Here is a 21665-nt window from a genome sequence, read left to right as displayed (position 1 = left end):
CTTAGTGAAGACAGTCCTCATATGAAGATTAAATTATAAATAAAACAGCCTGCAGACGCCACTGCACCCTGCAGATGCCTTTATCACTCCTCACCTCACTCATTATTTTCACCTTTATAATCTATTTACATTCTACATTAAAGTGGAAGTAAACTCCCCTATCGTTTTCAGCCAAGGAAGCTGCCATCTTTGCCTCTGTTTAATCTTCAACTGCTATGGTGCTGCACATGTGATTCGTTATGACACCAGCCATTGGATGGTTTGATAGTTTGGCTGAGAGCACAGCCAATGTGCAGTTAGCATTCCCGGCATGCCTTTTTTTTTTTTTAACTGTTTAAATCCATGGGTTTACTTCCACTTTAAATCACCTTTCTTTCTCATACATTTATTTTGCTACATAGTTACATAGTTAGTAAGTTTGAATAAAGACACCAGTCCATCCAGTTAAACCTGAGTGAGTGTCTACAATTGTCCCTATCCCTGTACATTGCACACTCACATTGGTCCCTACCCTCAAGGAGCCCACAATCAAGGTCCCCATTCATATACTAGGGCCAATTTTGGACAGAAGCCAATTAACCTACCTGCATGTCTATGGAGTGTGGGAGGAATCTGGAGTACCCGGAGGAAACCCACGCAGGCACAGGGAGAACATGCAAACTCCAGGCAGGTATTGTCATGGTTGGGATCTGAACCAGCGACCCTTTTTACTGCTAGGCGAGAGTGCTAACCACTACACCTTGCATATTAGGTTTTCCACCAGGCTCACTGCTTTTTCCCTTCACAGGGTTGTCCATTCACACACACATATGGCTCACAAATTGTCTGTGCTGGTTGCTTCGCCCTTTTGTAGACCGCCGTGCCCAGAGACGAGACCTTGCGAATTTTTGGCGACTTTCGATGCTGCACTGCCGCTGCGCAGATGCAGATGTAGGTTCAATATGCAACCTGGTAACAAACCTTTATTTACTTCCCTAACTAAAATCAATTATTCTTTTGACTTAGAATATATATATATATATATAATTTTTAGATATTTTCCATGGTTTATGCTTCTGATGAGCGGCTATAAGGGCGCGAAATGTGTCAAGCCGTACACTTTACTATCATTCTACCATGGACCAATTTATATTCTCTACGGTTTTAGTCATGTCTATAATCATTCAGTATATGAATTATGCTTATTCCTTTTTATTTTTTATTTTCATTTCATTTTATTTTTTTCGCCCCTCTTCTCGTTTTTTTGTTATATTTAGTTTTGTTTTTAATTTACCTACGTTTAAAAATGTATCCATTGTCTGTTCTACAACTGTTTCAATACTAGGTAACTTATGTTGTAAATGATCAAATGCTTTTGGAGGTTATATACCCATTTAGTTGTATGTTAGAATGGGAAGCGCCTGTAAAACGCCTGAAAAGCACTATTGGCAGCAGCGTTTTGTGGGCGCTTTTAACCCTTTATTTGGCCACTAGCAGGGGTTAAAAGCGCCCCAATAACGCTCGTAAAACGCTGCTAGTTTAAGCGGCGCTTTACAAGCGTTTTTCGGGCGCAGACATTGTGAAAAGGCTCTTAAAGCACTTGGGCTTTCACATTGGGATTGCAGATGAGGCTTCTTTCAAGCGCTTTACAGGCGCTTTTTTTTAACGCTAAAGCGCCTGAAAAACACCCCAGTGTGAAAGGAGTCTTAAGCAGATGCCACTGTAGCCCGAAGATGGCAGTGTGCCCATTTAACAATGCAATTGTAAAGATTAATCTTTTTTTTTTTTTATCTATTTATTTCGACCATTTCTCAGCCTTCACTTATTTGTCTAATTGAGAAAAGTTTAGTAATGTAACAATGTATCCTTGTTTTTTTTTTTTTTTTTACTCGGTTGTATTTTTTTTAATTTTTTTTATCTTTTATTTATTTCATAAGATAAGAAAAACACCAAAACAGAACAGAACAGAAGAAACACATCTTTTCTTAATATTTGGAGGTATATATAATGATACTATCGACCGTTCAAACATATATATCGAACTTATATCACTCCTCGAAGTCCCATAATTTCAATCCTTAGTGTAATTATTATATATATATATATATATATATATATATATATATATATATAATATACCTCACCACCATTCCCATCAATCAACTAATTATTGTATTCTATCTCTCCATAACTAAATGTCTATATCATTAAATTATATCCTGTTACTACATATGTCCCAGTACTTCTTGCCTCAAATTTTCCCCTCATTTAACACCCCAAACACATAAAGAAGAAAAAAAACAAAAAAAAAACCCCGGAGGTGGCAAACGTGATTGTATCTCACATTATATATATATATATATATATACACATATATATATACATATATACACACACACATAGATAATCTTGCTGCAGTAACTGACCTGCAATGTGCAATTCTCCTTCCTTTTCAGGAACTCCACAAACCGGGCCACCACCCCTTGTGTGCCGATCACTTCGTCTATCGGCGGATTGGGTTCTGTGAAAACACAAAAGGATTCTGGGTAAAATAATACAGAGGGATTCCCTAGGAGGTACAGACGTCAGATAACGCACACAAAAGTTATACACAGCTCCATGCGAGACCGGATCAGCATAATCAGCTTAGACGTAGCAGTGAGACAGCGCGGACCCCTATGGGGCCCCTTTTCCTGGAACCAATCAACACGGAAGTCGGGATGTCTAATCTACACAGCGAGGGGGCAGACATCCCCGCGTCGGACACATCCCTCCCATGTGACTGCGAAGAGAGCTGGTTGTCCCTCACAGCGGTGACAGCGCACACCCCCGTACTGACGCCTGTGCAGCTTTGTCTGCGGTCATTTATGCAAAAGCGGTAAAGCGCGGCTCCCAGTTCACTGAGCGTTTTTCCAGATCTTTATCATCCGCTTCTGCTCTGTAAGTAATAAGCCGGAAAACATTCCAGGGCACCCGCTGCAGTCTTCCCAAACTGATTTGCAGCGGGAGGTTTTGTGGTTACAGCAATGCCACGATCAGTCCCTGCGCCCGCAATGTGAAACTTGCAGGAAATGCCACACGTCAGACTCCATTCAATCTGATCAGAATCAGACATCTTGACGAGGAGAGCAGTAAGCCGATTACAAGAGCAAGGGGGATAAAGAGCCATGAAGACAACTCTTTCCATAATCTAATTACCGCTACCATGATTGCAACAAAGAGGCCTTTGAATCGTTCTAAAAGTTATAGAAAAAAATAAAAAATAGCAGGTGGCAGATGGAAACATTAAAGTGTTTGTAACCCCCCCCCCCCCCCCCCAAAGAAAAATGCAGATCCTGGTCCTTTAACCACTTCAGCCCCGGAAGATTTTACCCCATTCCTGACCAGAGCACTTTTTGCGATTCGGCACTGCGTCACTTTAACTGACAATTGGCGCAGTCGTGCGACGTGGCTCCCAAAACAAAATTGACGTCCTTTTTTTCCCCACAAATAGAGCTTTCTTTTGGTGGTATTTGATCATCTCTGCATTTTTTTTTGCGCTATAAACAAAAAAAGAGCATAAATTTTGAAAAAAAACAATATTTTTTGCCATAAGAAATACCCCCCCCCCCCAATTTTTTTTAATATATATATACACATATACACACACACACACACACACACACATTTTATATAAAAAAAAAATATTGCAATAAGTGTGTATTGATTGGTTTGCGCAAAAGTTTTAGCATACAAATACAAATGTATTTGGCATACAAAATAGGGGATAGCTTTATGGCATTTTTATTTATTTTTATTAGTAATGGCAGCGATCTGCAATTTTTATTGTGACTGCGACATTGCGGCGGACACATTGGACACTTTTGACACTATTTTGGGACCATTGTCATTTATACAGCAATCAGTGCTATAAAAATGCACTATATACTGTGTAAATGACACTGGCAGGGAAGGGGTTAACACTAAGTGGTGATCAAGCGGTTAAGTGTGTCCTAGGGAGTGATTCTAACTGGGGGGGGCGCTACTACACACATGACAGCGATCACTGCTCCTGATGACCACCACTCCCTGGGGCTCCTCCACGCCCGATGATTGCACGTGTATTACACTTTAGAGATCGTGAAAATATCTTGCGTGCTGCGAGGTCAGGAGGAGACCTACAGTATAATGGCAATCGCATCTCTCTAGATCCTGATTTTTCTGCAGCTACTCAGAAACAGTGTGCCAGCTTTATCGGATTCCTGACCGGCGCATGACAATGTATGGCGGCAGAATGGCACGGACAGGCACATGGGCGTACAGGTACGTCCCTTTAAATGGGACGTACCTGTATGCCCATTTAAAGGAACGTACGTGCTGGTCAGGACCTCCGTGAGTCCAATCGCAGGTCCCGCGGACTTGATCGTCGCGAGGATACCCCGCAATCGTCTCACGAGGAGGAAGAATGGGGAGATGCTAAAGTAAACATGCATCTCCCTGTTCTGCCTAGCAACAGTGACACTGATCTCTGCTCCCTGTGATTGGAGCAGAGATCAGTGATGTGTAAAACACAGCCACGCCCCCCCACAGTTAGCAACACACCCCTAGGACACACTTAACCCCTACACTGCCACCTAGTGGTTAACCCCTTCACTGTCAGTGTCATTTACACAGGAATCACTGCATTTGTATAGCACTAGTTGCTGTATAAATGACAATGGTCCCAAAAATGTGTCAAAAATGTCCGACGTGTCCGCCATTACTACTTTAAAAAAAAAAAAAAAAAACATTCATAAAGATGCCATAAAACTATCCCCTATTTTGTAAACGCTATAACTTTTGCGCAAACCAATCAATAATCGCTTATTGTGATTTTTTTTAAACAAAAATATGTACAAGAATACGTATCGGCCTAAACTGAGGGAAAATAACTTTTTTTATACATTTTGGGGGGATATTGATTATAGCAAAAAGTAAAAAATAATGCTTTTTCTTTTTTAAATTGTCGCTCTTTTTTTGTTTATAGTGCAAAAAATAAAAACCGCAGAGGTGATCAAATACCACCAAAAGAAAGCTCTATTTGTGGGGGGAAAAGGACATCAATTTTGTTTGGGAGCCACGTCGCACGACCGCGCAATTGTCAGTTTAAAGCGACGCAATCGCAAAAAGAGCTCTGGTCTTAGGCCAGCAAAATGGTCCGGTCTGAAAGTGTTTATACATGTGAAAAAAAAGGGCTCAGAGATATGCAACTGGTATAAAGCATGCTCTACTCTGCTAAGCTCAGAGTGGTGGAAAGAGGCAAGGTACATTTTTTCTATACACTTATATACCTTACTAAACATCATTTGCAGGGATTTTATTGCATGACATAAGTATTTGATACATCAGAAAAGCAGAACTTAATAATTGGTACAGAAACCTTTGTTTGCAATTATAGAGATCATACGTTTCCTGTAGTTCTTGACCAGGTTTGCACACACTGCAACAGGGATTTCAGCCCACTCCTCCATACAGGCCTTCTCCAGATCCTTCAGGTGTCGGGGCTGTCGCTGGGCAATACGGAGACTTTCAGCGCCCTCCAAAGATTTTCTATTGGTTTCAGGTCTGGAGACTAGCTAGGCCACTCCAGGACCTTGAGATGCTTCTTACAGAGCCACTCCTTAGTTACCCTGGCTGTGTGTTTCAGGTCGTTGTCATGCTGGAAGACCCAGCCACGACCCATTTTCAATGCTCTTACTGAGGGAAGGAGGTTGTTGGCCAAGATCTCGCAATACATGGCTCCATCCATCCTCCCCTCAATACGGTGCCGTCGTCCTGTCCCCTTTGCAGAAAAGCAGCCCCAAAGAATGTTTTCACCGCCATGCTTCACGGTTGGAATGGTGTTCTTGGGGTTGTAATCATCCTTCTACTTCCTCCAAACACGGCGAGTGGAGTTTAGACCAAAAAGCTCTATTTTTGTCTCATCAGATCACATGACCTTCTCCCATTCCTCCTTTGGATCATTGAGATGGTCATTGGCAAACTTCAGACGGGCCTGGACATGCGCTGGCTTGAGCAGGGGCACCTTGCGTGCGCTGCAGGATTTTAATTCATGATGGCGTAGTGTGTTACTAATGGTTTTCTTTGAGACTGTGGTCCCAGCTTTCTTCAGGTCATTGACCAGGTCCTGCCATGTAGTTCTGGGCTGATCCCTCACCTTCCCTATCATCATTGATGCCCCACGAGGTGAGGTCTTGCGTGGAGCCCCAGACCGAGGCAGATTTGAGCGTCATCTTGAACTTCTTCCATTTTCTAATAATTGCGCCAACAGTTGTTGCCTTCTCACCAAGCTGCTTGTCTATTGTCCTGTAGCCGCTCCCAACCTTGTGCAGGTCTACAATTGTATCCCTGATGTCCTTTACATAGCTCTCTGGTCTTGGCCATTGTGGAGAGGTTGGAGTCTGTTTTAGAGTGTGGACAGGTGACTTTTATACAGGTAATGAGTTCAAACAGGTGCAGTTAATACAGATAACGAGTGAAGAACAGGAGGACTTCTTAAAGAAAAAAATAACAGGTCTGTGAGAGCCGCAATTCTTACTGGTTGATAGATGATCAAATACTTATGTCATGCAATAAAATACAAATTAATTATTTAAATATCAAACAATGTGATTTTCTGGATTTTTGTTTTAGATTCCGTCTCTCACAGTTGAAGAGTACCTACCCTGTTTCCCCTAAAATAAGACCTAGCGTGAGTGTCGGTGATGGCTGCAATATAAGCCCTACCCCCCAAATAAACCCCACCCTCTTTCCCCAAAAATAAGCCCTACCCTGAGAATAAGACATAGAAGGACTTTAACTAGGGCTTATTTGGGGAGTAGGGCTTATATTGCAGCCATCGTCAACAATCATGCTAGGTCTTATTTTAGGGGAAACAGGGTATGATAAAAATGACAAACCTGCAAAATCGGCAGTGTATCAAATACTTGTTCTCTCCACTGTATATACACCCCGTTGGTTCCCTTTTTGGACAGAACTGTGCCATCTTCATAAGTTTCGTGTATCTGGAACATATATTGCTGGGAATCCATGGGATCGTTTGGAGTCTTGGCCAGTGTATAGATTTGCTTGTCTGGGTGGTTTGTATGTTCTTAAACCACAAAGCCCTGTACTATATTTCTACATTTTTATGTTCCTGTATAGGAGATACTTATCTTGAGCTGCTTCTTCTTCTAGCTGCATTTTCTTTTTCCTCTTATACGCAGTAAACGAACATTTGCCGGTTGCAGAACATTCTTGCGATTTTTTTACGGTAACTATATGCATTTACTCAAAGCTCATTTTAAATGTCAAATTTTTTTTTCTATAGACCTTTGACCCCCGAGGTCATTCAATATTCAGTTATGGGATACAAGCACTCAACATGTTGGGGTTGGGAAGGAAGGTTGGGATGTGCGTTTTTTGTTGTTGTTTGGTGCTGGTGTGCTAATATACCCTTTTTTGTTCTGGCCTGGGCAAGGTAAGGAGGTTGCAGGGGCTACAGCAAAAAAAAAAAAAAAAAAAATCATAATCCACGGTTCTGCCATCTGTAGAATTTGCTAAATACTTACCGTATTTATCGGCGTACAAAACACGTACTTTTTCCCCCTTAAAATCAGGGGGAAATCGTGGGTGCGTGTTATACGCCGATCTCCCGCTGATCTGCGCTCTGTGGAGCGCCGCCGACATTTACTGAGCCGAGCGTACTATGTACTCGGCTCCGCTCGCCGTCACGCCCAGTCCCGCCTCCTAGCCTTTATGTCCCGCCATTGGAACGGAGTTGTGTCCATCATAGGATCCGGGCCAAGGGGCGGGACGGGGGCGTTACTGCGAGTGCAGCCGAGTACACTTGGCTCGGTCTATGTCGGTGGCGAGAGGAGCCGAAGATCTCTGCGACAAAGGCGCTAAATTTAAAATGAAAACATGCTGCAAATTTGGGGAAGGCTGCAGGTGGACAGTGGGCAGTTTTTTTCCTTAAACTTGCCTCCTAAAAATTTTCCTTAAACTTCCCTCCTAAACTTGGGGTGCGTGTTATACGCCGATAAATACGGTACCTATCCTGGAAATCTAGGTATAGCATTTCTATGTATCTATGGCTAACAAACTAAACTTACCATCATGAAATGTAAGAGGCCTAAACTCAAGGCTCAAACGTTCCTTAGTGTCTGACTATATTAAAGCGGAGGTCCACCCTAAAGTGGACCTTCCGCTCATTGGAACCCTCCCCCCCCTCCTGGCGCCACAATTGGCACCTTTCAGGGGGGGAGGGGGGGTGCAGATACCTGTACAGTACAGGTATCTGCACCCACTTCTGGCGTAGATTCTGCAGAAGGTACGCCCCTTTCCGCAGAATCTACGCCCCTTTCCGAAGGTCCCCCGCTGTCTGCTGGGAAACACACGGATCCCAGAGGCAGCGGGGACCATCCTTATTGCGCAGCGCGACTCGCGCATGCGCAGTAGGGAACTGGGAAATGAAGCCGCAAGGCTCCACTTCCTGATTCCCATACTGAAGATGGCAGCGGTGGCAGCACCTGAGAGACTATCGAGAGATTGGCTTCGGGTGCCGACATCGCGGGCGCGCTGGACAGGTAAGTGTCATTATTTTAGAAGTCAGCAGCTGCAGTATTTGTAGCTGCTGGCTTTAAAAAAAAAAATATGGCGGACTCCCGCTTTTTTAAGGAGGTCCAAGCCACACATTATCCTGCTACAGCAGACTCATTTACAGGGCTCTAGGGTTTTGGCACTGAAACAAGCAAATATTATGAAGGTTATTCATGCGGAATACACCACCTACTGTAGAGGTGTGGCGATTCTGGTCACAAAAAAAAGGTGAATGCTCATATTTTCTATCAAGACTGGGTTTAAAGGCAGATATGTTATCTTAGTTTGTAAAATATTCAATGTATTGCTTGACCTTGGTGTGCGTCTCTATCCCACCTCCGTTTTTGTTTCAGGTGCTGGAGGAGCTAATGTTGGCAGCAGTAATGAAAGCACAGGGACCAATGCTGTTTCTATGAGACTTTAATGCAGTGTCAGATGTGACTCTGGATAGACATGTCTGTCCATCAGGATTTTCTCCGGGGCTCTCCTCCTGGATGGACAGTTATGCTCTTACTGATGTATGGCGCTAAAAAAAAACAGGGTTTAGAGAGTACTTCTTCCATTCGGAGACACTCTCGAGAATAGATTTTCTCTACGGCAGATGGTCTCCCTTTCATATCGAATGTCAGATATTTGCCAAGAGCAATATGGGCAGGGCCAGATTAAGAACATCATGGGCCTGGTGCTGAGGATTTTGGTGGGGCCTTTTATAAACAATAAATAAATAAAAATGCTAACTATTTTTTGTGATAACAAATAAAATTAAAGAGAGAGAGGGAGGATGAGAGAGAGAGAGAATAAAAGAGACAGAGAAAAGGGATGAAATAGGGTGTGAGGGGTAAGGGAGGAAGGATGAGAGAGAAAGGGGGGGATGGGAGAAAGAGGATGCACATGAGCATGTGTGGGAATGACATCAACATAGCCTGGCCAAGGCAAGTGACCGAAGGCCCAGAACCCAGAAGGAAGACCGGGTGAAGATGGAAGTGCCCGGGCCCCGCCGGACTGATCACAGCACAGCACTGGAGGGCTCAGTATGACAATTTAAGTGTACCCTAATGTGCTAATATGCTGTGCATACTTGTACATTATGGCATAACCTACCCCAGGGCCTCTAAAAAGTAGTAATGTTAGAAAAGTTTACTACCGCTTTAATATCACAGGAGCCTCTCATGGGGCCCCCTACTGACCCTGTGGCCCTTGGACAGTGCCTAAGTGCATAGTTGTCAACATTTCAAAAATATTTTCAGGGAGGCTTTTTTTTTGACAAGTGCTATATTTAGAGTAGCCGACATCCCCCGTGTTCCTCTATACATCACAATAGTAATTACAAAATGAAATAAGTACTAATAATGGGGCAGAACAAATATGAGGACTGTGAGATTTCCTTTAGTTGAACTGACAAAAGTGCCCATTCTAGAGCTGGTAACATTGAGGATATTCAGTATAATTTTAAAGAACAGTTTTTGTGGGTAAGAGGCATTGGGGAGGAGTATGGATGGTATAAAAGTGTGAAGTATGTGCAGGTGAGGGAGAGGAATGTGGAGGGTCTAACAGTGGGCACTATGTACAGGAGAGGAGTGTGAAGGGTATGACAGTGGGCAGTATGCACAGCAGAGGAGTGTAGATGGTATGACATTGGGCACTATGTATAAGAGAAGAGTGTGGAGGGTATGACAGTGAACAATATGTACAGGAGTGTGGAGGGCATGACAGTAGGCACTATGTATAGGAGAGAAGTGTGGAGAGTAGGACAGTAAGCAGTAATTACAGGAGAAGAGTGTGGAGGGAGGGTATGACGTGGGCACTATGTATAGGAGAGGAGTATGGAGGGTATGACAGTGAGTAGTATGTACAGGAGAGGAGTGTGGAGGGTATGACAGTGGGCACATTGTATAGGAGAGGAGTATGGAGGGTATGACAGTGAGTAGTATGTACAGGAGAGGAGTGTGGAGAGTATGACAGTCAGCGCTATGTATAGGAGAGAAGTGTTGGAGGTATGACAGTGGGCACTATGTATAGGAGAGGAGTATGGAGGGTATGACAGTGAGTAGTATGTACAGGAGAGGAGAGTGTGGAGAGTATGACAGTGGGCACTATGTATAGGAGAGGAGTATGGAGGGTATGACAGTGAGTAGTATGTACAGGAGAGGAGTGTGGAGGGTATGACGGTGGGCACTATGCATAGGAGAGGAGTGTTGGCGGTATGACAGTGGGCACTATGTATAGGAGAGAAATGTATGACAGCGGGCACTATGTACAAGAGAGGAGGAGTGTGTAGGATATGACAGCGGGCGTTATGTATAGGAGAGAAGTGTGGCGGGTATGACAGTGAGCAGTATGTACAGGAGAGAAGTGTGGAGAGTATGACAGCGGGCACTATGTATAGGAGAGAAGTGTAGAGAGTATGACAGTGTACACTATGTATAGGAGAGAAGTGTGGAGAGTATGACAGCGGGCACTATGTACAAGAGAGGAGGAGTGTGTAGGATATGACAGCGGGCGTTATGTATAGGAGAGAAGTGTGGCGGGTATGACAGTGAGCAGTATGTACAGGAGAGAAGTGTGGAGAGTATGACAGCGGGCACTATGTATAGGAGAGAAGTGTAGAGAGTATGACAGTGTACACTATGTATAGGAGAGAAGTGTGGAGAGTATGACAGCGGGCACTATGTACAAGAGAGGAGGAGTGTGTAGGATATGACAGCGGGCGTTATGTATAGGAGAGAAGTGTGGCGGGTATGACAGTGAGCAGTATGTACAGGAGAGAAGTGTGGAGAGTATGACAGCGGGCACTATGTATAGGAGAGAAGTGTAGAGAGTATGACAGTGTACACTATGTATAGGAGAGAAGTGTGGAGAGTATGACAGTGGGCACTATGTATAGGAGAGAAGTGTGGAGAGTATGACAGTGGGCACTATGTATAGGAGAGGAGGATGAAGTAATCTGGGAAGGAAAAATGTAAAGGTTTGTGGAAGGATGTTTAGGGACTGCGTAGTGGTTAAGTGGGCCAGACATATTAAGCAGAGACCAGCCATTGTCGATCTATGTATGGGCTAGCTGGTTTTACACAAGTCAACCTATTAACCGATTTGAGTACAAGCAGCCTGTCAGGTTTTCCCCAAAACAATCAGTGCTGCCAGCTATAGTTAGCAACACTAATCATTGTATTCACTGGCAGAACACAATAACACTGCGGGAGTGATCGCCCCATTCACAGGTCAGCAGGTGAAAGGGTGTCTCGGGACAGGCTGGGGAGAGATACTAGTCAGTCCCTGGGTAGGCACTGGTTAGTATCAGAGCCAGATACACAAAGGTTACATACGCCACGATCGTTAGAGCGAGAGCGATAATTCTAGCACTAGACCTCCTCTGTAACTCTAAACATGTAACCTGTAAAAAAAATGTAAAGCAAAATCGTGCTAACTTTAGTGTTTTTTTTTTATGAATGAAACAGTTTCTTTCCAAAAAAAAGATTTGAAAAATTGCTGCGCAAATATCGTGTAACATAAAAAGTTGCAAAGACCACCATTTTATTCCATAGGGTCTCTGCTAAAACAATATATAATGTTTGAGGGTTCTGAGTAATTTTCTAGCATAAAAAAAAAGATGATTTTTACATGTAGGAGAGAAGTCTCAGAATGGGCCTGGGTGGCAAGGGGTTAATTATCATAAGTAATATACAAATAATTATTATAAGCTCTATGAGTTCATCTTCTCAGTCTGCTGCAGAGTGTTCCAGCTTGTATTTAAACTGGCCGGTCTGTATGTAGCTTCTGACAGGCTGTGCAAGGAGCCCCGTATCTCCGGAACCATAGATGATGGCAGCCCCATATTTTAACCAGTGCTGGAGTGGGTCTTTAGCTACCTACCCCCAAATGTGGGGTCTCTGTGACTCCTGATCGCCGAGCTACAATCCTCAAAGTCGATTTTTTTTTTTATTGATTTTTTTTTTTTTTTTTGGGCAAATGGGCCTATCTTGAGAAAGGGGCCTGGAGCTGCAGCTCCAATAGCCCCTATGTTAATCCGGCCCTGAATATGGGACCATTCTTACCTTGAACTTGCATGTTGGCCAAGGGAAAAAAACACTGGCGTATGAATACTCAATGGCTACAGGAAGATTTTATTATAATTTAGTGCCAGACTGCTATTTCTAACTACTGGAAGGAGAATGGTGCAGATAGCCCTATTCATTACCAGTGGGAAGCATTCATGGCAGCCCTCAGGGGGGTGTTCAAGATTTCTCTAAAGCTTTAGACTCAGATGCAATACAGGCAGAGCATCAAGCTACCACCGCCGAAGGTTTACATGTAGAGAACCCCTCCCCTGACACTTATAGGACATGGCAGGAATATGCAAGATTGAGGCAAACTGCTTCTAACGGAACAGACCAACAAAAATCAATTGCATAAATGCGGGCACATTTTTGAATTCGGGGACAAGAATGGACGCCTGTTGGCTTTTCTAGCGAAACCTTCTTAACACCTCGGTTTCCGTAATGTGCCTCAAAGCTCGGAGTGTCGATGTTGTTCAGAAACCTCATGAGATTTTAACCGGTTCCCGGCCACGTCATGCAGATATAATGTGGCACAATGGCTCTCCTAGGCGAAATCCTGTACGGGTACGTCCTTCCCTTTTTCGGCCACCAGAGGGCACGCGTCCACTGCACAGTGGGGAACCCGATGCACGGGCATGATCGCCGCCGGTCACGCGCGATCGCGTGCACGAGTGCCAGTCCTGGGATTTGTGTGTGTAAACACACAAATCCCTGTGCTGTCAGAGGAGAGGAGCCACATGGTTTGTTCCTACTAAGTAAGAAAAACTATATATGTCTCCTCTCCTAGTCACTCACATCCCTATATAGTTAGAACACACCTAGGGAACACAAAATTAACTCTTAATTGCCCCCTAGTGTTCAACCCCTTCCCTGCAAACGACATTTACACAGTAATCAGTGCATTTTTATAGAATTGATTGCTGTATAAATGCCAATGGTCCCAAAAGTGTCAAAAGTCTCCGATCTGTCTGTCGCAATACCGCTAAAAATCGCTAATCACCACCATTACTAGTAAAAAATAATAATAATCATAATAATAATAATAATAATAAGAAGAAAAATAATAATAAAAATGCCATTAAAATGGCATAAATCTTTTCCATAGTTTGCAGACACTATAACTTTTGTGCAAACCAATCAATATACGCTTATTACAATTTTTTTAATCAAAAATATGTAGAAGAATATATATTGGCCTAAACGGGTGAAATTTATTTTTATTTTTTAGGGGGGGGGGGGGATATTTATTATAGCAAAAAGTAAAAAAAAATATATTTTTGTTTTTCAAAACTGTCGCTCTTTTGTTTATAGCGCAAAAAATGAAAAAAACGCAGAGGTGATCAAATACCACCAAAATAAAGCTCTATCTGTGGGGAAAAAAAGGACGCAAATTTAGTTTGGGTATAGCATTAAAAGGACCGCGCAATTGTCAGTTAAAGCGATGCAGTGCCAAATTGTAAAAAGTGCTCTGGTCAGGAAGGGGGTAAAATCTTCCGGGGCTGAAGTGGTTAAATGCCTTTAGAGCGTTTTATGAAACGCTTTTACAGGTCTCGAACCCAACAGACAGAGGGGGATATAAGGACTTACTTGTGAGCTATAAATTTACAGACTCCGGAGCCTGCGTTAGAGTTAATGGACTTATATCTGACACGTTTAAAATACATAGAGGAACCAGACAAGGTTGTCCCCTATTACCTCTCTTATTTGCGCTGGCCATTGAACCGTTGACTGCTAAACTACAAGAGGACGATGGTATTAAGGGCCTGCAGATAGGGGACCTCGAAGAGCGTGTTTCTCCATACGCTGACGATATGCTCCTATAACTTGAAGATTCAGATACACGGTTGTCGGGCGCTTTTCGAAATTTGGAGACTTCTCCAGATTCCGTATTAATTGGTCTAAAGTCAACGCCATTTCCATTGGACCCACAACCTAACTTAGTAATTCCTGCTCACTGTCCCATCACGGTTTCCTCAAAGTTTAACTATCTAGGAATAAACATTCAAAATGCCTGTGGACTCATTTGTGGAGGTAAAATTTGTGGCCCATAATCTGAACATTTGTAGACAAGAGTACAAAAATTGAAAGATTTACCCCTGAACGCTTTTCTGTGGGGCTCCAAGGCTACCAGAGTTTCCTTGGACACTCTAATGCCACGTACACACGATCAGACATTCCAACAAGAAAATCCTGGATTTATTTCCGAAGGACGTTGGCTCAAACTTGTCTTGCATAAACACGGTTACACAAACGTTGTCGGAAATTCCGAACGTCAAGAACGCGGTGACGTACAACAAGCCGAGAAAAATGAAGTTCAATAGCTCTTCTGCTCGATTCCGAGCATGTGTGGAATTTTGTGCGTCGGAATTGTGTACACACGATCGGAATTTCCGACAACGGATTTTGTTGTCGGAAAATTTGAGAACCAGCTCTCAAATTTTTGTTGTTGGAAATTCTGACAAAAAATGTCCAATGGAGCCTACACACAGCATTTCCGACAACGAGCTCCCATGGAACAATTTTTGTCGAAAATTCCGATAGTGTGTATGCGGCATAAAACTACCGATTAATAGGGGCGGATTGGCACTACCAGATCTTCGCCTCTACTATTTTGCATCCCAATTGGTATATATTCACTGGTGGATGTTTCAAGTGAATAATGCTGCAGTAGCACTGGAGGCAACGGCTGCATCTTCGTATGAAGCCCTACTGAACTTTTTCTATAGAGGGGAGGTTCCTACACTGGGGGGGGGGGGGGGGCAGAACAGTGCTTAAATCTGCTAAATGTCTTTTAGGAATTTGCCTCAAACATATAGGTGATAGAGCCCTCAATGCATCTCCCAATGCTCCATTTTGGTTCAACCCAAGTCTGAGCGAATTCTTTCATTTTGGAGGATGGGTATCAATGGTCTAGGTTTGGGATTAAGTATCTTCACCAACTACAGTGCCTTGGAAAAGTATTCACCCCCCTTGGCATTTTTGTGTTTTGTTGCCTCGCAACCTGGAATTAACATGGATTGTTTGAGGATTTGCATCATTTAATTTACAGAACATGCCTACAACTTTAAAGATTTTTTTTTTTTTTTATTGTGAAGCAAACAACAAACAGGACAAAACAACAGAAAAAGTCAATGTGCATAACTATTCATCCCCCTAAAGTCAATACTTTGTAGAGTCACCTTTTGCAGCTATCACAGCTCCAAGTCACTTTGGATAAGTCTCTATGAGCTTTCCACATCTCACCACTGGGATTTTTGCCCATTCCTCCTTGCCAAACTGCTCCAGCTCCTTCAAGTTGGATGGTTTGCGCTTGTTAACAGCAATCTTTAAGCCTGACCACAGATTTTCTATTGGATTGAGGTCTGGGCTTTGACTAGGCCATTGCAACACATTTACATGTTTCCCCTTAAACCACTCAAGTGTTGCTTTAGCAGTGTGTTTGGGGTCATTGCCCTGCTGGAAGGTGAACCTCCGTCCTAGCCTCAAATCACACACAGTGGTACAGGTTTTGCTGAAGAATATTCCTGTATTTAGCACCATCCATCTTTCCCTCAACTCTGACCAGTTTCCCAGTCCCGACTGGGATGATGTTCTTTGGGTGATGTGATGTGTTGGGTTTGCGCCAGACATAGCGTTTTCTTTGATGGCCAAAAAGTTAAATTATAGTCTCATCAGACCAGAGCACCTTCCTCCATACATCAGACCAGAGCACCTTCCTCCATACATTTTGGGAGTCTCCCACATGCCTTTTCGCAAACTCAAAAGGTGCCATTTTGTTTTTTGCTGAAAGTAATGGCTTTCTTCTGGCCATCGCATATAATTCAGATTAAAAAAAACATTGAACTAAAGGCTGTAATGTAATAAAATAGGTAAAAAGCCAAGGGGGTGAATGCTTTTGCAAGGCACTGTATATTACAATGGTACCCTTAAAACTTTTGCACAGCTCCGGGGAGAGATTGGTGTACCGAGCTCTTGGGAATTCCAATATACCAGGTTGAAACATGTGGCACTGAGTCAGTTTGGGAGTGAGCCAATTACATTGGAAAACACGAATATGGAAAAACTCTTATTGAGTCCAGATCACACTAAACAGATATCTAGCTATTATAATCGTTTGATAGGAGCTGAAAGTAAAAAAAAAAAAAAAAAAAAAAAACACTGTAAAAATTAGAGATCGATGGTGTAAGATCATACCTGAGCTGTTGGAAGAGCATTGAGAAGACGTGTTGGTATCGTACATGCCCACAGTCATTTCAGCTAGAGATAAAATGATACAGCTAAGACACCTACACCAAATGTACTACACGCCCCTTCGGCTATACAAAATGGGGCGAAGAGAGACACCCACATGTCACAAGTGTCTTGCGGAGGAGGGAACATTTATCCATATGGTATGGGAGTGTAATAGTGTCAGACCTCTGTGGTCCCAGGTCAATCAGTTTATTGAGGATACCTTCGACTTTCCAAATATCTGTAGTCTGCTGGTCGGGCTTCTGGGTATAAATTGAGAACGAAGATATGGGCAGTAACATGAGAACCCTGTTACGACTGCTGTTCTTTTATGTTTGTAAATTGATTGCAATCAATTGGATAAGGAGGGAATACCTCACATTACCTTTATGGAAAGCTCTGGTGAATGCAAATATTACACGGTATAAAAATGACCTATGAAGCTAGAGGGTGCCCTAAATTTTTTTTATAAAGTTTGGGCCAAATGGGTGGACTCTGAAGACACAGTAACGGAAGACCATTGAGTTATATTAGCCGTTTAATGGTATAGGCAAAGTAAAACTTCCCAATACCTATTCCTCACTCTGGCAGGCTCCCTCCGTCTGTGTGACCGGTCCTCTGAAGCCTCTCTTTGGCGCCTCCGGCCAGTGGCTGCACTTTGCACCATGTAGGACCAATAAGCCTGCATTGTATGCGAGAGTGGTGAGGGACCACATACAACCTGAGTGTCTGGGAAAAGAGGTGAGCACCCAAAGCCTGCCAGACTGAGGAATAAAGGCAAGTAGTAGAGCTTATTCCTTTACCTCCAGACTTCCTGCAGTGCCCGGGAGCACCAATGCAAGGGTATTATTTTTTTTTATTCAGGAATTTAGTTGTAATGCATGGAGCAATTACACTTCAGGGATCTTCCTGCACACAGGGAATCCTATCTAACAGTTGTATGATCTTTATCACCCGGAATGTGTGTGTGTCCCTCCTTGCGTGACGCAAGGACTTTGTCCTACACTAGACAGAGACGGAGCAAACACTTCCCCCATTCCTCCTTTGTCAATGACAGGCCAGTTAAGAGGATTGAGTCAACAAACCTAAGCCCAAATTTAGCTTTTTGCAGGACCTAGGAACAGCTTACCCACTACCCCCCGGCCTCCCTCTCCCCCTCCCCACAACCAGAGGCCAATACTGGCCAGTGCAGTTTACATATCGCAGCAAAAAAAACATTATAATACATCTCTGCAATACGTTCACATTTCTACCTCCAGATTTGGAGTGAGATTTGATGATGTCACTACCGTTCTGCTCATTGTTCTCCAAAATGAGGAAGCAAAACGTTGCCTCTACCAAGATGGCCGCCACACATATCTGAAAGATGAATCTATGCTGTGGTTCAAATTTAGCTGCTAAGAGTCGATATAGAGAAAGCCCAAAATAACATAAAAACATAAATATATGCAGCAGCAAATAAACAAAATTATAAAAAAAAAAAAAAAATCTCCTTGAGAACGTCTGATTAGACGAAACGCCTCGAGGGCGGACACTCTGTGCTGACGACAGCAGAAGCTCTCTATGCGAGTTGTCCTTGTCCTAAAGCGGAGTTCCACCCAAAAGTGGAATCTCTGCTTATCGGCCTCCTCTCCCCCCTCTGGTGCCACATCTGCCACCTCTCGGGGGGGAGAGGTTACCTGTTTTTGACAGGTACCTGTCGCCACTTCTGTCAGACCTCATCGCAGCGAGGTACATCAGAAGTTTGGCCCCCCCCTCCTCCTTTCACACCGCTGCACCATTCAGAAAGTGTAGCGCACTTCAAGCATGCACAGTAAGGAATCGGTTGTGAAGCTTCACTGCCGGTTTACCTTACAGGCAATGGCGGCGGCGGCTGCCCCGGAGAGCCAATGGAAACATCAGCTGGGGTGCTGACATCACTGGATTCCAGGACAGGTAAGTGTCCTAATATTAAAAGTCAGCAGCCAGCCACAGTATGTGTAGCTGCTGACATAAAATGTTTGCGTGGGGGGGGGGGGGCTTTAAATAGCATTGCTCAGCCGTTTTACCTAAATGCTTTGTATATATCCAGCGTTACAATAAATACAGTGGAACCTTGGATTACGAGCATAATCCGTTCCAGAAGAATGCTTATAATCCAAAGCACTTGCATATCAAAGCGAGTCTCCCCACAGAAGTTAATGGAAACTAAGATAATTCGTTCCACATTGACTTCCATTGCACGCAATACCGCATGTGGCCAGAGGTTGGGGGTGCAGGAGAGAGCCTCAGAAACTCTGGGACAGCTCAGCGGAACTCGCTAAAACTGGGGAATGGAGTATTTCCGAACGGCTCCGAACCGTTCCCGAGTGTCACCGGCGCCCCCGCCCGCACCCCTGGCTAAATGCGGTACTGCACACCCTATTAACTTGAATTCTGCTCGTTTTGAGAGACAATACTCACAAACTGAGTCAGGATTAAAAAAAAAAAAGTAATAAAAAAAAAAAAAGTTGCTTGTCTTTCAAAACTCTCGTTAACCAAGGTTCCACTGTACTACACCATTGCTGCTGCTATCTGTTGGCTCCTGAGTGAGCTTTATTTGACACAGCCGAGACCAGGGTTTGGGTACTGCTAAAAGGAGAAGCCTGGGATCGATGTACACTCTGCCTGGGATGAACTTGATCTGAGACGCACGCTGTCATTGCTACGTGTATTGTAGCATCTACTTTTGGTGAGTGTGCATTTTGTAAAGTGGTGCTGGCTGGAAGATCCATACACAGAGGGATTAATTAAAGGGGTTGTAAAGGTTCGTTTTTTTTTTTCACCTTAAAGTGGTTGTAAACCCTTACAACACACTTTGACCTACAGGTAAGCCTAGATTAAGGCTTATCTGTAGGTCCAAGAATACACGGTTTAGGAGATATTTGCCGAAAGACAGGCACTGCTGTCTACGGCACATGCGCCGTAGACAGCGGCGCGCAGGCGCACTGAGCGCGCCGCGGTCAACGGCGATATGCAGCGAGTAGCGGCTCCCGTGCGCTAGCGCGGGAGTGACGTCATTGCGGCTTCATCGAATGACAGCGGCGGAGCAGCGAGACCCACTGAGAAGATGGATGCGGCGGACTAAAGGGGACAGCGGTGACATCGCTGGCTCCTGTGTCAGGCAAGTGACACATAATGGGGTACTATGCGATGCGATGCGATGCGATGCATAGTAGTCCATTATGCTTTACCTTTGCAGGGAAAAAAAGAGGAAGTAAACTCATCAGGGTTTACTTGCTTTAATGCATCCTATGTATTAAGGTGAAAAAACACCTGGCAATGACGCCCCCCCTGTTTACTTACCTAAGCCCGTTCACCTGCTGTGCGTATCTCCCCGGCGTTCTCTTCTCCACGCAGTCTGGCCGTTGATTGGATAGATAGGAGAGATTGATAGCAGCGCAGACATTGTCAATCACATCCAATGACGCGGCCCGACAGGGGGGGCGGGACCGAGTCATACACGCTGTGTGTAATGGACGCAGCATGTATGACCGGGAACGCGCCCGCAAGCTAACCCCCCTCGGGATAGAGCTTCCCAGAGGGAGGTATAGCTATTGCGAGGAGGAGCCGAGACAGCCGCCGAGGGACCCCAGAGCAGGAGGATCGGGGGCCACTCTGTGCAAAACTAACTGCACAGTGGAGGTAAGTATAACATGTTTGTTATTTAAAAAAAAATTGAAAAAAAGCCACAAACCCTTACAACCCCTTTAATACTGTACGTTGGTGGAGATCATGACCTGTACACAGAGGAATTTGATATCTTGTGTTGGTGGAGGATTTGTGATGCACAGAAGCGTTGGGACATTTCACGGACACTTAATTCGATATGTAAGCACTTTATGAACATTTGATACATTATTGCGCTTTATATTATTGATTTTCTTTTTATAAATTCTGTTAATTTGGAGCTGCATACGTTTATGTTTTACGCCTCCGCACACAGACATAGTAATCGATGGCCAACATGGATTTATACTCTACTACAACTTATGAGCAGCAAAATCGAAAGGAATTCCTTTCCTGATCTCCATAAATCAGCCAGTTTAAAAAAAAAAAAATCCTTATTGATAGGATGCTAAATTATTGCCTTATACAGTGAGGGGGAAAAAAGTATTTGACCCCCCTGCTGATTTTGACACGGACAAAGAAATGGTCATTCTATAATTTTATTGGTTGGTTTTTAGTTTAACAGCGAGAGACAGAATAACGACAAAAACATCCAGAAAAACACATTTCAAAAAAGTTATAAATTGATTTGCATTTTAATGAGTGAAATAAGTATTTGATCCCCTATCAATCAGCAAGATGTCTGGCTCCCCAGCTGTCTTCTATACAGGTAATGAGCTCAGATTAGGAGCACTCTTAAAAAGGAGTGCTCCTAATCTGAGCTTGTTACCTGTATAAAAGACACATGTCCACAGAAGTGATCAGATTCCAATCTCCCCACCATGGCCAAGACCAAAGAGCTGTCCAAGGATGTTGGGGACAAGCTTGTAGATCTACACAAGGCTGGAATGGGCTACAAGTAGGGCTGAAACGATTAATCGATATTATCGATAATAATCGATAATGAAAATCGTTGTCAACGATTTTCATTATCGATTAGTTGGTCAGCACCATGTGATCCGCGGAGCGGGCCGCGGCCTTAGGAAAGGCCGCGGCTTCGGCCTAGCTCCGGAGCTGGCGGCCATCTTGGTACACCCGGCGGCGGCGAGCTGCGCGCTGACGTCACCCCCCCAGCGCGGCGTTCAGCCTGTGTCAGCCCAAGTGAAGGAATTCTGG

At 43.8% G+C, this 21665-nt stretch overlaps 1 protein-coding gene across 1 annotated transcript in view; it reads right to left on the bottom strand.

Annotated features, from left to right (window-relative positions):
* KPNA1 (karyopherin subunit alpha 1) overlaps nucleotides 1-21665 on the bottom strand; it is a 107337-nt gene that overhangs the window by 20460 nt on the left and 65212 nt on the right. The window contains exon 5 of the mRNA XM_077479377.1: nucleotides 2406-2500. Coding sequence (XP_077335503.1) covers nucleotides 2406-2500 — 95 coding nt within the window. The remainder of the gene's footprint in view (nucleotides 1-2405; nucleotides 2501-21665) is intronic.

The sequence above is a fragment of the Lithobates pipiens genome, unplaced genomic scaffold (assembly GCF_037356315.1).
Source record: "Lithobates pipiens isolate NorthernLeopardFrog02 unplaced genomic scaffold, aLitPip1_a1.2 Scaffold_16, whole genome shotgun sequence".
In the NCBI taxonomy this organism is placed as follows: Eukaryota; Metazoa; Chordata; class Amphibia; order Anura; family Ranidae; genus Lithobates; species Lithobates pipiens.
Note: the sequence above shows the minus strand (reverse complement) of the source record. Positions and strands in the feature narration are given on the sequence as shown.